Below are 16,740 nucleotides of genomic sequence, written 5' to 3'. Positions count from 1 at the left end.
TGGGTTCCCACACCTTAGTGAGGACAGTACAGTGAAAAAGTGTTATTCAGCTGGAACGCAACATCTCAAGTAGCAAAAAGGAAAATCTAACAAGGAAAATGGCAGAAAGAATGAGTGAGAAGGCTGAGAATGTATCACACAAGTCAAGGACCTCTCGCTTATCTTCATCCAGCGCCGCAGTACGGGCTGAGTTTGCAGTGAAAGAAGCAAGGCTTAAAGTTGAAAAGGCTGAAAAAGAGGCAGAGCTACAGTTGGGAAAGGCAAAGCTGGAAGCTGAATTAAGCGCACTTGAACAACAAAAAGAGGCAGCCGCAGCTGAAGCACAAGCTGAAGCACAAGCTGAAGCATTAGAAGCGGCTGAATATCGAGAGAATTCAGTTAAGTCTGGTTCATCTTCACATGAGGTCCTCCAAGAGGAAATTGTAACACGCACAAAAGAGTATGTTGCAGCACAAACTGAACTGCACCGAGCAAGCATTCCAGTGTCCCACCCTGACCCAGCACATGATGCAGCAATGTCTGAAGAGAGTTACATTACATGGCGTCCTTTGTCAGCGATAGGCCCGAACGAGGATGATGTACACGAACAGGGCGAGGCCCCTAGCAGACCACCTGGCCACAGCAAGCCATTGAGTCAGAGTGCGCCTCATACTGGAAACCAAACAATTCCAAATCAAGATAGTGGACGCCCCGAAGTGCCCAAGAAAGCGCATTTCCCTCAGAAACCAGCACTTAACGCAACGACGCCGCCATATTTTCCCAGTTATGTCCCACCAACCTCACGCGTGGCACCTGAAACAGAACACCTGGCACGCTACCTGGCTCGCCACGATCTAGTGAGTACCAGCCTCTACCAATTCGATGACAAACCCGAAAATTACATGGCGTGGCAGTCATCATTCGATAATGCCACTGCAGGCCTGGGGCTCACATACACTGAATCATTGGATCTGCTCATTAAGTGGCTTGGGCCAGAGTCTGTCAAGCACATTAAACGCTTACGCTCTGTGCATGTAAGGCACCCAGATGTAGCACTACAAAAGGCCTGGGAGCGCCTCCAGCAATGTTATGCTGCGCCTGAAGTCATGGAGAAGTCTCTGTTTAAACGACTGGACGAATTCCCAAAAATATCTACAAAAGATTACGAGAAACTGAGAGACCTAGGTGATCTCCTAATGGAACTGCAAGGTGCTAGAGAAGAAGGTTACCTCACAGGACTGGCATATTTGGATACAGCCAGGGGAATAGGGCCCATCGTTGAAAAACTCCCCTATGGGCTTCAGGAGAAATGGCTCGCAATTGGATCAAAGTTTAAAGAAAAGAACAAAGGCTATTTCCCTCCATTTGATGTCTTTTCTGATTTCATCTGTCACGAAGCACAAAGAAGGAACGATCCCAGCTTCGTCCTACCATCTAGCAACAGCACCAGCTGGAAATCAGACAAAACAACTTCACGCAACTTTGGAAGCAAGATATCCGTTCAGAAGACAGGGGTTTCCTCAGGTAAAGATCCGCCTACAGATATACCTGAGAAAAAAGCCGAAGGGCCAGAGAAAAATTGCCCCATTCACAACAAACCACACGCGCTGTGGAAATGCAGAACATTCAGAGGAAAGCTGCTTGAGGAGAGGAAGAGCATTCTCAAAGACAATGGGATGTGTTTCAAATGCTGCATGTCCTCTAGTCATCTCGCTAGAGACTGTAAGACAATTCTGAAGTGCGCAGAGTGTGGCAGTGACCGTCACCATGCCGCCATGCACCCAGGTCCTCCACCTCAAGCTGCGAAATGGCCTCGTCCGGCACCAGACAATGGCGGGGAGGAAGACGTACCAACTGGTGACAGCACAGTCATCAGTTCCAGCTGCACTCAGGTTTGTGGTCCAGGCCGAACAGCAAGATCCTGCTCAAAGATCTGTCTAGTTCGAGTATATCCCCAAGGTCAACGTGAGAAAGCAACTAACATGTACGTAATTCTGGACGACCAAAGTAATCGTTCATTGGTCAGATCCGACTTCTTTGAACTTTTCCACATCAAAGGCCAGTCTTTCCCTTACTCACTGAAGACCTGTGCAGGGCTGGTGGAGACGTCGGGCCGGAAGGCTGAAGGGTTCCAAGTCGAAATCTCTGGATGGGCAAACCAAGCTACCACTTCCGCCTCTAATTGAGTGTAATGAAATACTCAATGATCGCTCTGAAATACCGACACCCGATGCAGCCCGCCACCATCCACACCTCAAGAGCGTAGCACCATACATACCTGAGCTTGACCACAAAGCGGAAATACTCATCCTGCTTGGCAGAGATCTCGTCAGAGTCCATAAAGTCCGGAAGCAAGTGAGCGGACCACCAGACGCTCCTTTCGCACAAAAATTGGAACTAGGATGGGTGCTTGTCGGGGATGTGTGTTTAGGCAGTGCACATAGACCAGTCGTGGGGACATTCAAGACAAATGTGCTGGAGAATGGCCGTCCCTCTCTCCTCACACCCTGTAAAAGCTCCATAAAGCTGACTCAGACCGTGTCTCATGTCGGGGAGCAGAACAGTAAGTCCATAAAACCATCACTGGACGCCCCTGGACAGAAAGTGTTCAACGAGACCGAGTATGACAACAGACCTGCCCCGTCCATCGAGGACACAATCTTCCTGGAGATCATGGACCGAGAAGTCTACAGAGACAAGTCAAACAACTGGGTCGCTCCGTTACCTTTTAGGGTCCCTCGACAGCGTTTATCCAACAACCGCGAACAAGTATACCCTCGCTTCGCTGCGCTGGAGAAGACACTACGAAGGAAACCGGAGATGAAAGACCAGTTTCTGGAATTCATGAAGAAAATATTTGAAAAGAAACACGCAGAAGTGGCTCCGCCACTAGAAGACAAGGAAGAGTGTTGGTATCTGCCAACCTTCGGAGTCTACCACCCACAAAAGCCTGGGAACATTCGCGTGGTCTTCAATTCAAGCGCCAAGTATTCAGGAACATCTCTGAACGACGTTCTTCTCACAGGACCGGACCTCAATAACTCACTCATTGGGGTGCTGATCCGCTTTTGGAAGGAACAGGTTGCAGTGATCGCCGACATACAGCAGATGTTCCACTGCTTCCTTGTTCGTAGCGACCATAGGAACTATCTGCGGTTCTTGTGGTACAGGGACAATGACATGTCCAAGGACATCATCGACTATAGGATGAGGGTCCATTTTTTCGGCAACAGTCCGTCCCCATCTGTGGCCATCTACGGTCTCAGGAGGGCCATCCAAGAAGGTGCGCACAGACACGGAGCAGACACAGCCCAGTTCGTGGAACGTCATTTCTACGTTGATGACGGGCTCATTAGCCTACCCACCGATGCTGAAGCCATCAGCCTCCTGCGTAGAACACAGGCGTCCCTCAGTGAATCAAACCTGAGGCTGCACAAGTTCGCTTCAAACAGCGACGTCGTCCTGCAAGCCTTCGCTCCAGAAGACAGGGCAGTCGTGAAGGACCTTGACTTCAGCGGCGAAGCTACGCCTATGCAACGCAGCTTGGGACTATTGTGGGAGACCACAACAGACACGTTCACATTTGCCGTCTCACCAGAGAAGAAGGCCTTCACTCGCAGAGGAGTGTTGTCTACGGTGAACAGCATCTTTGATCCGCTGGGCATGGTTGCAACCGTGACCATTGAAGGAAAAAGTCTCCTGAGAGAACTTAGTGTCGACATGTGTGACTGGGATGCACCGCTCCCAGAACAAAAGCTGAAACAATGGGAATCATGGCGAGAGTCGTTGCATGATTTAAGCAAGCTGCACATCCCACGTGCTTACACTGCGACATCACTCTCCAAGGCTGAGCACACAGAGCTATGTGTGTTCTCTGACGCAATGCGTGGCCCATGGCAAGGATTACAGCGGTCGTCCCTGGCAGGGACGGCAGAGTAAGGAAGGTCGAGCTGAAGACAGCAGGCAAAGAAACCAAGCTGTTCCAAAGGCCGGCGTCAGAATTAGTTCTTCTGCTGCCGAAAGACTGAAACTTTAGGCCAGTGACATTTATTGGTTAATAGTGACCTTTAAGGTCAGACGGGGAGTGTGCTGCCTTCAGGCAGATATAAAACATTTTGGGACTTTTATTTAATGTGAAATTCATTTAGCAGGAATACTTTTATTTTGACATAACGTCACAGTGTTAGAAACAGGAAGTAGGGAGTTGGAAGTTAGTTGGAGCAAGGTTAGCTAATGTTAACATGCTGTGAAAGGGCTCCTTCTCACGAAACGCGGACTCATTTGCCCCAGCAGAGGCATCACTTGTATGTATTCCTTTCTTAATGTTGTTAAACTTTGTTGTAATTTATAATTTCATAGTTTATGTCGAATTCATGTTGTTAAAAAGCAGTTATAAAAGTAAATGGTTTAAAAACGATTTTTTGAAGATGTTAGCTAAATGTTAGCTACAGGTCAGTTTAGGCACTGCAGTCAACAGTGAATGTCAAGGTCATTAGCTTAGCTTGTCTAGTTGATGTATGTTAACTTTCCAACCAAGTAGAACCTAATTATATTTCTCATTGTTTTATTTTTAGTTTCACTTTCCTGACTTTGTGATTTGTGAAGAATTTCAATAAAGACTGCATCACGGATAAAGGAAAGTTTAGCTCACTGTCTAGCTGGGTTCCCACACCTTAGTGAGGACAGTACACGTGGTGCAATGTGATCAAAGCCACCTGTCATCGGTGAAACATCCTCCTTACTGCAGAGCGTCTCTCCGTATACACATGTGTAATAATGTTTTAACACACGTTGTTTGATTATATAATCATATGCGTTTTTATCCGCTTAATGCTGGTGCAATTGTTGAACAGCATTTCCATGCACATGACTTTTGTTTACAGTTGATAGTCCGGTGGAGGTGTGCCTGTGTGAATGCAAACCAAACCTTCTAATAAATAAAAAAATGTAACAAACTTGCGTCTGGTCCGCACTAAAGAAGCGGACAATTGGGTGTGAATGAGACCCTAGTTGCCCTATGCTTGCTATCAGACTTCACTTTTTTGTAGGTTGTTGACTATTGCACATGGAAACATGTAAGGGGTACTTAGAGAGAGGGCATTCAAATGTCACCTCAGTCAATGCCTGGCTCCTGTTGACATTGTGTATGTAATCACCAGTAACCAGGCTGTTTCTATATTTCTATTTTAGGCTGTTACATGATCAAGGTGTTCTCAGCTCTTTCGACTGGCTAAGTTATTTTCATCATGCACCCTGATTACTGCCACAGATTACTAAGAGGTATGAATGAGTGTACATTCCACATGCATCCACTTAAATAACACCACTGGCTTGGATATTTATTCCACCTGATGCAGCACACTAATGACTATGAGTCACCGTGATGTGACAACAGAAAATATGAAATCCAAAATGTTCTACCTTTTCACTTTATAACACAGAAGTAAGACTGAGAAGTCATTTTTGGTTTATTGTGAGTCCCTGTTTCCTCCCGTTATTGAGATCTTTTTTGTTAAGAATGTTACGGTATCTTTCTGTTTAGAAATCTTCGGTTTGTTGTTTTTTGGCTTCACTGTATATGTTTGAAGTTAGGTAAACTGCTAAATTGAAGTTCTTCATAGTATCCCTGACCCTGTTGGTTATGTCTAGGTTTCCTTAGACCGTAGACATAAAATAATTGAATAACCATTAGGTCATGTAATAAAACCAAAAGACAAAATTCATTCTCTTTTAGCTCAGTCATTTTTACATCAAGTATTCTCAATTAGACAAAGTGGCTATTGCCAGTTTGAATATACTTAACACATTATCTCAGACCTTTTTTCCAAGAAAACCCTTTACGGGCTGTGCACACCAGCAGCTGTCAGAAACTCAGACCCAGAAGTATTTTCTATCGGGAACACATTCTACTTTTCTTTTGTATTTCTGTCTAGAGGGAAATATCTGTCTCTTTACCTGCTAAATGCTCCATATGCTCCTGAGCTAGTCTCCAACTGAGTCTGTCTGTCTGGTGCAGAGCACGTACTGTGCAGAGCATACAGAACCTTTTGTGACTATGCAGATGAGAAAAGTTCTGTATCATGAAATAAGAAATACTGTGTGCTTTTTAACTCTGCGGTAGCCTAAATGATTAGGTAGGCTTATTTGACCCTTAATGAAATATGTTTAACAATGAAATAAATAAAGGGCAGTATGACATTATGAGGACATCTCACTTCCTTGTATACTGTATTTTACTGTCTTACAATCAGCTTTATCCTAAATATGTGTTCTCTTTTTTTTCCTATTCTTTAAAAAAACCCAGATTTGTATTATTATTCCCTTGATATGGTATGTTTATTTATTTTTTCATCTACTTTCAAAAACCTAGATTTTGTTTTTAATATTATCCCTCTTGATATGGTTTGTTTTATTTAATTAATATACATTTTTTTACCTCCACATCAAAAAACCTCAGATGTTTATAATTTTTATTTTTGAATTTTTACCATTCCCCTTAATATGATAATTTCATTAGTTTTCATTTTATCCACCTAAAAAAACCCAGATCTTTAAGTATTATCCCATTTAATATTATACGATGTATTCATTTAAGATTATGTTTGATATATGTTTTTCGTCAACATAAAAAAGCCTGATTTAACATCATTAATATTTTCCCCATTAATGAGTTATTTATTTAATTGTATATGTATCTTTATTTTTCTTTCATGTAAAACAAAAACTGCCTTTATATATATATGGAATATGATAAGACATGTTTTTTATTTTGTTTTATTTTTGCTGTATTTTTAACAAACACATGAATGGACAAACTACGCCAATAAATAAAAAGTATATAAAATAAATAAATAAATTCTCCTCCCTCAGAATTCTTAAATGTGTTTCCTATTCCACCTACATTTATCCCCCTCACCCTTTGTCCACTTCATTTTCTTTATTCTCTCTACAACTGTCTTGGTACCTGCCTCCTGCGGTGCTGCCCTTGCCCCTGTTCCCAGCAGTCCCTCTTCCCCCCCTGACAGGTGAACTCATGGAGCATTGGTCACACACGGCTGGCTGCGTCCACACAGATGTGTCCCCACTCGTCCTTTTCTGTCCTGCATCCATTGACGTGGACCTCTACTGTCTCCCCGATGTCGCCCCTTGGGTTGTCGCCCCCTCTTCACTTGTAAGTCCTCTGCTGTCATCCTCCTCTTCCTTCTCCTCCTCCCACTCCTCTGCATAACTTTTCTCCCCATAATTTCTTCTTTTCTATCTTATTGGATTTTCGAAATAACTTTTGATCTGCGCTGGCTCACACGAATCTTACCGCCGTGTCAGCTTCGGAGGCTTTATTCTTTTCTGCCTCCGTCTCAATCCTTTTAATCTTTCTCAAATCCCTCCCACTCCTTTGCATTGTCTGTGTTCCCATTGTTTCCCGATTATTATGAGTTTTCCGTAAGATCCTACTGCTTTCTCTCACCTGGTCTTCTGTAATCATGGCTCCTTGGAAATGTTGCCCCCTTTCTGCCCCAGACAAAACTTTTGACATCCCAAAGATGAGCATTTCTTAAGAAATGCAAAAGGACTTTAATTGAAACATGCATCAAAACATGAATTTGATTGCATTTTTTTTACCTTTGATAATTGGGCAGAATGAAACGTTTCTGAGAAAGGGAGAAGTATAACTTGGTCTGACAAGAAAAGTCATAATTTAGTCTCAATTCAAACATCCAAAATGAAAAGTCAAGGATATAACACTTTAAGTTCTTTGCCACTGACCTTTTTTATTAATGAATTCAATTGAAGTTTTAGGTATGAGGTAGTCATGTCAAAGCCAAAATGACGTGGGTTATATGATAAGCAAAACTGAAATTAGACCCCAAAGCTAACTCAAAATCCTATTTAAATATAATTTCACAAAGCAATCACACAAATAAATGGTGACTATACATTATTAGATAAGTGTCCTTCATGTTGGAGTTAGGGTCAAAAATTGACCAACCTAAAAAGGACGGAAAACAAAAACTTGATGAAACTTTATAATCCCAAAACGCCAAGAGCTCCGGTCCCAGCTGTGTGCATCACTTTTAAGTGTCCCCTGAAAAGACTTTCCCTTGTGTTTTTAACTTCGTGCAGCATTTTTATATGCAGCCAGTGGTTAATTTGAGCCGGATCCTGCCGGTACAGGATCCGGCACCTCTTCATTTTGACCACCCTGTGTTCCGGCACCTATTTGGGCAGATCCGGTACCTCTCACAAAAAATAAAAATAAAAAAATGGTTAAAATGAAATAAAATATACAGATATTAATTTACAGAAAAAAATCCCAAGAATTTCATGTCGTTTATTAAGATTAAGATTTGAAAGAGTCGGAGATCTGTGTTGACGCACTGAAAAGCTGGACCAACGGACAAACGCGTTCACTTTTGAAATTCGCCACATGAGGAGCACTTCGCAGAGAGGAAGAAACTAATTAAATGCATGTCAAAAAGACAGTTAAATGTACTGTCTTTCTTCAAAAAGAAGGAAGAGGTAATAGAAACTTCAAAACGAGTCAGAAAAGCCTCCACAAGCAGCGACGAGGGCAGCTGCAGCGGTCATGTTGATGGTCAAAACCAGGAGGAGGTTAGCGCCGCAACAGCTAGCCAGCTAGCTAACCGACAGCTAGCCAAGCCCGGGCAGGAGGCTGGCACCGTGTCAGCAGCGGGTCAGGTTCACCGCCAGCCGGAGCAGGAGCCAGCTACCGTCGGCCAGGTGGACCACCAACAGCAACCGGTGGGTACCCTGGCATCAACTAGCCCGGTACAACAGCTGGAGCAGGCAAGTGGAACCGCGACATCAGGCTTACAGCAGGAAGAGTCAGTAGGAGAGGAGAGCGTAGAGGAGTGTGGGACGTCCAGCGACAGGTCAGGGATGGGATGCACAACTGCTTGGACAGAAGCTCAGCTAAAAGTGAAGCAGACTTACTATCCCTGGCTTTTTAGGGGAAAATCAGGTTTGGGTTGCACAACGTGTAAGGCGGTGGGGACTTTGGGGGCAGAGAAGACGTCGGGGATGAAACTGGCAAAAGAGTGGGTTTTATGCACAGTAACCTCATCTGCTTCAGATATTATAAAACAGCAACGCGCACTTAGACAAAAGGTATTTGAACATGCCCGTACCAAGGCTCACCTAGCAGCAGCAAACATTCTCGAAAAGGCAAAAGTGGACACTTTAGGACAATCTATAATTAATAGTCAGTCTGAACAGATGGCCACTACAGCTCGCGTATTTCGCACGGCGTACAAGGAGGCTAAACGCCACCGTCCCGCATATGGCTTCGAACAGGAGATTGATTGCCAAGAATTAAATGGACTCGATATGGGGAGAATTTTACATTCCAATGTTGCATGTGGAAACATACAGAAACATATTTCTGAAGAAATGAAAAGAAAACTGTTTGAAAAAATAGTACAGTGCACTCCCAAAATCAGTGTACTGCTGGATGAGTCAACCAGTTTAAGCAAAAAGAGCTGCTTGATAATATACATTAGGGCTCAGTTGCCCGATATGGACAAGCCTACAAACATTTTTACTGAACTCGTAGAGCTAGATGATCTAACTGCTCAAGGTATTGTCCACAAACTGTTGTCTGCTCTGGAGTGCCTGCATTTGACACAGGATTTTCTCTCTAAGACCCTCATTGGAGTAACTTGTGATGGTGCTTCGGTTATGTTAGGGCGTAAAAGCGGAGTGGCGAGTCGGCTCCAGGCCATGTTTCCCAACATTACTGTGTGGCACTGCTCAGCCCACAGGCTTGAGCTTGCAGTCGCAGACGTAGTGAAAGAGATGGGTGCTATAAATCACTTTAAAATATTGATGGACAAGATATATGCACTGTATACAGGGTGTCCGCGGGGTCTTAAAAAGTCTAAAAAAGTCTAAAATTACACATTTTCAATTTAAGGCCTAAAAAAGTCTAAAATATAGAGATATTTCGCAGTGTAAGTCTAAAATTGGGTATGAGTAATTTAAGACCTACGTTTCAATGCAAAATATCGACAAAGGATTATTTTTTTGGTTTGTTTTGTTTTTACGTCCTTTTCCACGCCGTTCTGTTTTTTTCTTTTTCTGTTATGGTGGCAGTTATGGTCCGTGTAGTTCTACATGACATGTGCTGTTAGTGGAACGTACAATAATAAAACTACAGATGTGAAACGGAAATGTACTGTCGTCACAGGATGCAGCAGCAAGTATTTTGATTCTCTGTGTGCGAGCAAGGCGGGAATAGTTACGAAGTAGGATAACGTCCGAATGGCAGGAGAAAGTTAAAAAAAAGGATGGGTAAATTCAACGCCAATTGGCTCTCAATAGGGCAATTTGCAGACTGGCTGAAACGCGTTCCCGCTGATGACAGTGAGGCATACTGCACGTTTTGCAAAAGAACTCTTAAACTCGGGACCCTGGGCATCAAGGCACTGGAGTCTCACACAAAATCCAGCAAACACAAGGAGTCGGCAAATGCAGCACGCAATTCCCATGGAATTGCCCAGTTCTGTTCAGTAGCAAGCAGCACGTCGTCAATAAATAATACGGGTAATATTCGTGATCTATTGGGCTCCACTGATACAATGAAGGCAGAAGTTCTGTGGGCGCTTAACACAGTGGCTAAACACCAGTCATGCAGATCCAATGACGGCATCGGAGAGCTTTTCCAAGCGATGTTCCCCGACTCCACAGTTGCCAAAACATTCCAATGCGGGAGAGACAAGACGTCGTACATACTCCGATTTGGAGTGGCAGAGTTCGTCAAAAAAGAGCTTATCTCAAAGGTGACCGGGCCCTTCGTCATTATGTTTGACGAAAGTCTTAACCACGCAACAAAGAGGAAGCAACTGGACCTTCACGTAAGGTACTGGGATGACGGCCAGGTACAGTCCCGGTACCTGGGCTCACAATTTATGGGCCATGCCACAGCAAACGACTTGCTGAAGGAGATCAAAGTAAGTGCTTTTTTTGTATTATTTTTATCCACTGATTGGTCGTAAAAATGTCACTCTTGATTAAAATTAATAGAAGTACTTTTGGCCAATCGCTGCGTTTCTTACATCTGGAGTAACATCTTGTTACGGGGTAGCCAGCTGTCACACCGGGTTTATCGTAACGCAACATTGCCCCCAGCACCGGTTGTTGCATAACAACAACATGGCCCCAGATGTCGGTTGCTGCGTAGCGCAGCATAGTTGATTTGTCATTGTTGGGGATGTATGTTATTCGTCGGTCTCTGCAGTACGGCAGGGATCATACAACTTCCGTGTTGCGGTAGTTTTATGATCCCAAAAGTAATGCAAAGACTGACTAACGATTTCATCTCCTGTTATGAAAAGGGGCTCCATTTAAAATCGGAAGGTGTGTGGCTGCGCGTCTGATCCGCATATACAGTTGTCTCTGTCACCATGTCCAAACGTTTCTTAGTGAAAATATTTTGATCATTGGGAGATTTGGTTTATTCATTTTCTGAAGTAGTGCTCTGCAATTGCTGTGTGAGAGAATGAATGAGGACATCTGTGTATTAAATTGCCTTCTCTTAATCATAATTTGTACATGCCTCCTTTTCATTGGCCAACCTTTACATTCTGCTCCCATTACTTATTTGTATGCTAGCTGCACATAACTATTGCCTGTGTGTGTGATTTTGTTGTTTAAATATATGCTAATTTAATTGACTGGTTGATTTGTTTCCTTCCCTTAGGAATGTGCGGGCCACCTGGACCTCAGCAAGCTGATTTCGATCTCAATGGATGGTCCAAATGTAAATTTTAAGTTCTTTGAGCTGTTCCAGGCGGAATATGCTGACCTGTACGCTGGTTCTCAGCTCATATCTGTTGGTAGCTGCGGGTTACACACCGTACACCATGCCTTTAAAACAGGCTTCTCGTGGCAGGTGGACAAGATCCTCAGGGCCTTGCACACATTGTTGCATAATGTTCCCGCAAGACGAGAGGACTACGAGAAGACCACCAGGTCTACCCGCTTCCCGTTGGCATGGTGTGGGCACCGATGGCTGGTAAACCTGCCTGTCGTGATACGAGCGTTGGATATCTGGTCATCTATGCTGGTGTACACCAATGCTGTGAGGAGAAAGGAGCTTCCAAATCCTGGCACTGGAAGCTTTGCTGTAATCGAAGAAGCCCAGAAAGATCCCCTGACTCTACCTAAGCTGCAGTTTTTCAGGAGCATCGCCCAGCTATTTGATCCGTTTTTAAGGAAGTACCAGACTGAGGAGCCGGTGATGCCTTACCTAGGCAGAGATCTGGCAGAGTTGATCAAGGTAATGCCTTTTCTAATGAGCAGAACATTATTTAGGAAACTGTCATGAAATGGATGTATGGATTTTATGATTGCATTATATTGATTTTGAGAGTTTTGGTGTGGTTATGATGCCAGCCCACCGACCCACCCCATTACACCGCCAGCTCAAAAGTAAAGCATTATGTAGGCCTGTAATTAAACAAATACAGTTGTGAACAAAGACACATTCACAGCAAATCTACAGCAGTCAAAATGGTACACAGTATTTTGCAAAGTAATTATGTAATTGAAATGTTTCTTTTGTTATCGTCCAACAGAGTCTGATGCGTCGTTTCGTGAAACGAGAGGTTCTGCAGGACATCACCACAGCCCAGCTTACCAAACTGGACATAGGTGACAAGAATATCTTGATGCCGGTGCACTGTGTTGATATTGGCTTGGGTGCTGAGGAGGCCCTCAAGGTACTAATAGCTTAATGTCAAAGATTATCAGGGGGAAGCCCATGTGTACAGCATTTTTGCTTACATTCCTTTCGCATTTCTCTGTACAGAACAGCAAAAGTTCAGACCTCAGGATTCTTGAATTTAAAAGGGACTGCATGCAAGGACTCTCAAGCATGGTGAAGAAAGTACAGGAGAAGAGTCCTCTTAAGTACAGTACCGTTAGGCAGATGGATTGTCTAGACCCCACAGTGATGAGCAGTGATCCAGACGGCTGCAAGGCAAAGATGAAGGGACTTGTGCAGACATTTCTGCTCAACAGGCAGCTGGCAGGAGGAGTTTGTGCTGGTACTAGGAGTTCTAGAAAGGGCTGAGGAAAATTATGCGTGCCACTTTCAGATAATCTTGTATATTATATTTAGCATCTGCATTTAGCAACTGATCAGTATTTATTGTATGTCAAAATATGATCACAATATATTTGAGTGTAGATCTCTTAAGTTAGGTTACTCCAGCAAATCATTTCCATGCACCCGTTTTGTGTGGTTTAAAGACTGTACCCCCACAGAGCTGTAAGGAAAGCCACAATGGTGATGACTAAATGGAAGCCATAAGTAAATTTATTTTTACATCTTTTTGTCTCAGGGGACACCATTCTCCAACAGTTCGATGCTGCGTTGTCTGTGGAGTGCAGGCATGAAGATTTCATCTCCTTCAAGCCAATGCAAAAGAGGCTAGATGTCTTCCTTCATGGCTTCATCGGCAAGGCATACCCAGATCTTTGGGCCTTTTGCAAGACCCTTTTACTGCTTTCTCATGGTCAGGCGTCTGTAGAGAGAGGCTTCTCAGTGAACAAAGAGATCGAGACGGAGAATATGCAAGAAGAAACATTGGTCGCACACAGGCTTGTTTACGACTACGTTGCAATACATGGGGGCGTTACCAAGGTTCCACTTACACCTGACCTAATGAAATCTGTCATGGCGGCCAGGTCACGGTACCGTGTGCATTTGGACGAACAGAGGAAGAAGAAGGAGACAGAGACACAAGGGAAGAAAAGGGCACACGCGGAGGAGCAGTTACAAGACCTGAAAGTCAAGAGGGACAGTCTACATAAAGTTACTGAGAGCCTGGGCAAAGAGGCAGATGAGTTGGCAGAGCAAGCAGAGGGCAAGGCTGGGAGCAAAATGGCACATCTGATTTCAAAATCAAATGCTCTGAGGAGGGCTGCCAAAGACAAGCTCTCCCAGCTTAAGGTTCTGGGGGATGAAATTGCCACCAAAAGTGCAGAGCTTAAAAGCATGTAAATAATGTAAATAATATGTTTGTTTCATTGACAATAAATGTAAATTGACGGCAATCTGGCTTTGTTATTTCTTTTTTTTTAATACTTCGTGAAGGTCTTAAATTTAACCCATGATGGTCTAAAAAAGGTCTAAAAAAGTCTAAAATTGCACTTGTTAAAACCTGCAGAGACCCTGTGTATAGCACATCTAACAAAAATCGAATGGAGCTGAGAGAGTCAGCTGAGAGCTTGGATGTCCAGCTATGCAAAATAGGTCGTATTTTAGACACTAGATGGGTGGCATCAAGTTTTAGAACCGTTGAAGCAGTGTGGAAGAACTACCCAGCACTTTACAAGCATTTCAAAACTGCATCAGAAGATCCCTCCCGTAACAGTGTCACAAAGCAAACATATAGTGGGCTTGCTATGCGCTTATCTTCGCATGCGTTTGTGAACAATTTAGGCATAATGTGCGATGCATTGCAAGAATTATCTGAGCTCTCAGTCGAGCTTCAAAAACGAGACATTACCATCATTTCAGCACACAAGTCAATTTGTCGGGAAATCAGGGTACTTGAGGCCATGTCGGATCGGCCAGGTCGCTACACTGAACTGAGCCAAAGGGGAATTGAGGAAAACTCTTTCCATGGCATCACGCTGAATGGAGGAAAATCAAGCGACAGATCACTCGACCCCAAGCAGTTTTTTCTAACTGTGGCCAAGAACTTGGAGGACCGTATGTTATCTCAAGGAGGCCGGATGCCAGATAAAACTGGATATAACAAGTTCATTGAGGAGTTGAAGGTGCTTTACGCACAATACTGGCCCGAGGACGCAGGTGCGCTGTATGGAGAGACTGAGGTCGAGTCACTGTGTCAGCGCTTCAACATTGCCAACCCGCGCGCAGTCATACGGGCCTACAGAAGGTACAGAGACTCAGATGGCAAAGACCCCCCCGATGAGCTGATGGAGTTACTTGTTGCTGTCAACAGCATTCCAATTGCAAGTGCTGAATGTGAGCGCGGATTTTCACAAATGAACTTGATTTGCACTCCCAACCGTAGCTCTTTGCTCACATCCACCATGTCATCTTTACTCTTCCTAAATCTTGTTGGACCCCCCCTGGCTAAATTCAATCCAGTCCCGTACGTGAGGTCCTGGGTGGCCAAAGGACACAGAACTGCCACAGACACACGCAGTAAAAGTAGAAAAAAAGAGATGGAGGACAATCCGGACATGCTCGTGATGTGGGGTGTTTTAAACAACTAAATATGGTGAGCAAACATACTGTCTATTAATAGGCCGCCGTGCCAATCTTTGAATAATACATATTGTTTTTACACGTTAAACCTGTTGAGAAATTGATTGCTGGCTGTATACTGAAGTCCCACCTGTGGTGATGTGTTGTTGTTGTGCGTTGTGCGTACTATCCTAAAATAATTGTAAATTATCGTCATAACATTTATACCATGGATACTATTTGAAATCGAGGCTTGTATGTCCCACAGCGTTGCAAGTGGACATTTTCATGTTGTTTTCAGCACCTTTTATGTATACGTTCCGGGACCTGTACGCGTCTCGTCATCCCTGAGCTGTCATGTACTTTGCGTTCCGGCACCTTATGATTTACAAATTAAGCACTGTATGCAGCGTTTCATTTATGCAGTGCTTTTAGTAAACACTGTACATGTTTCATCAGGTCAGTGACGGTGTTTCTTCATTTGCATGTGTTTTGACACATAAGTGCCTCATTTCTGAAACTGAGTGTTTCTCCTATTGGAAATGTTTTGGGCCATTTAGCGCGTTTGCCCCCTAGACCACCAAAAAGACACTTACAAATGTGTTCCTCTGGTCTTAACTATTCCAAATATGGTATGACCTAATTGTGGTTCTTTGTTCTACCTAAAGTGAGCAACAAGAAAAAGATGCCATAATAATCAAAAAATAAGTGAAAAACTTGTCGTCATGACTGCAAACAAATTGGAAAAGATTGTCTTTGCAGTCAATTTAGCTTAATAAAGTTGGAGTTATTTTAAAGATTTGTTTACATTGTGAAGAAATACAATAAAGCTGAGAAGCCCCCACTTATATTAACCAAAATGTGGATGTTAATTACCCTCTAGCTGTTAGAAATGGATTGCACAAACCAGATGATAGTCAGACTCGTTGGTTCTCGCCCTCATAATAATGCAGGAACACAGACACACACATTCACACTTTTACATGAAGTAACACAAACACGCATACACACACACACACACATTCCCTCCAACCTTGCTACAAATGGCACTTGTCTATAATTAATACTTTAATGCCAGTTTTAACAGCTGCCTGTGGTGGTGGTGATGGTGGCACGGAAGTCTAATCTGATTAACAAAGAAGACAGGCTTAAGATTTTAACCTCCACTGCTCCAGTAAATATCCAGTGGCATAAACACAGCCCCTCTCCCAAACAAAAATTGAACCCCACACCACCGTGCCCGATTAAATAATACCATTCGGAACCCAAGGCACTTCATTGCTCAGACTTGGATTTGCATTTTGGAAAAAAAAGCACTTCCCCCAGTTCCCAGGTAAATATTTTTGGTCTGTTCTATGTTTACACTCTCCAATGGCAAACAGAAGGCACAGTTTAAACCTGATAGTTTTTAATAGTTGTGTTTCATTTCATATTTTACCTCTAGGTATACATGTTTAATTAGCATTCCAACATATTGTACTATCTTCTCATATGTATGCAATGAAGGGAATCATGCAAAA

At 43.5% G+C, this 16,740-nt stretch overlaps 1 protein-coding gene across 3 annotated transcripts; it reads left to right on the top strand.

The window, feature by feature from the left end:
• The first annotated feature begins 9,842 nt into the window (after positions 1 to 9,842).
• LOC134867752 (uncharacterized) lies at positions 9,843 to 14,055 on the top strand. 3 transcript variants are annotated; one of them, XM_063888554.1, is made up of 6 exons: positions 9,843 to 10,946; positions 11,696 to 11,755; positions 11,888 to 12,274; positions 12,573 to 12,716; positions 12,806 to 13,043; positions 13,341 to 14,055. In XM_063888554.1, the coding sequence occupies exons 1-6, from the start codon at positions 10,284 to 10,286 to the stop codon at positions 14,000 to 14,002; spliced, it is 2,154 nt and encodes a 717-aa protein (XP_063744624.1). In that variant the 5' UTR covers positions 9,843 to 10,283; the 3' UTR covers positions 14,003 to 14,055. The 3 variants fall into 3 exon arrangements, with proteins under 3 accessions (XP_063744624.1, XP_063744623.1, XP_063744625.1); XM_063888553.1 differs by having other exon boundaries at positions 11,696 to 12,274; XM_063888555.1 differs by lacking the exon at positions 12,806 to 13,043 and having other exon boundaries at positions 11,696 to 12,274; positions 12,573 to 12,648.
• The last annotated feature ends 2,685 nt before the right edge of the window (positions 14,056 to 16,740 follow it).

This window comes from Eleginops maclovinus, chromosome 7, assembly GCF_036324505.1.
Source record: "Eleginops maclovinus isolate JMC-PN-2008 ecotype Puerto Natales chromosome 7, JC_Emac_rtc_rv5, whole genome shotgun sequence".
Taxonomy (NCBI): Eukaryota; Metazoa; Chordata; class Actinopteri; order Perciformes; family Eleginopidae; genus Eleginops; species Eleginops maclovinus.
The sequence above is the reverse complement of the archived record's forward strand: the minus strand, read 5'-3'. Positions and strand labels throughout refer to the sequence as shown.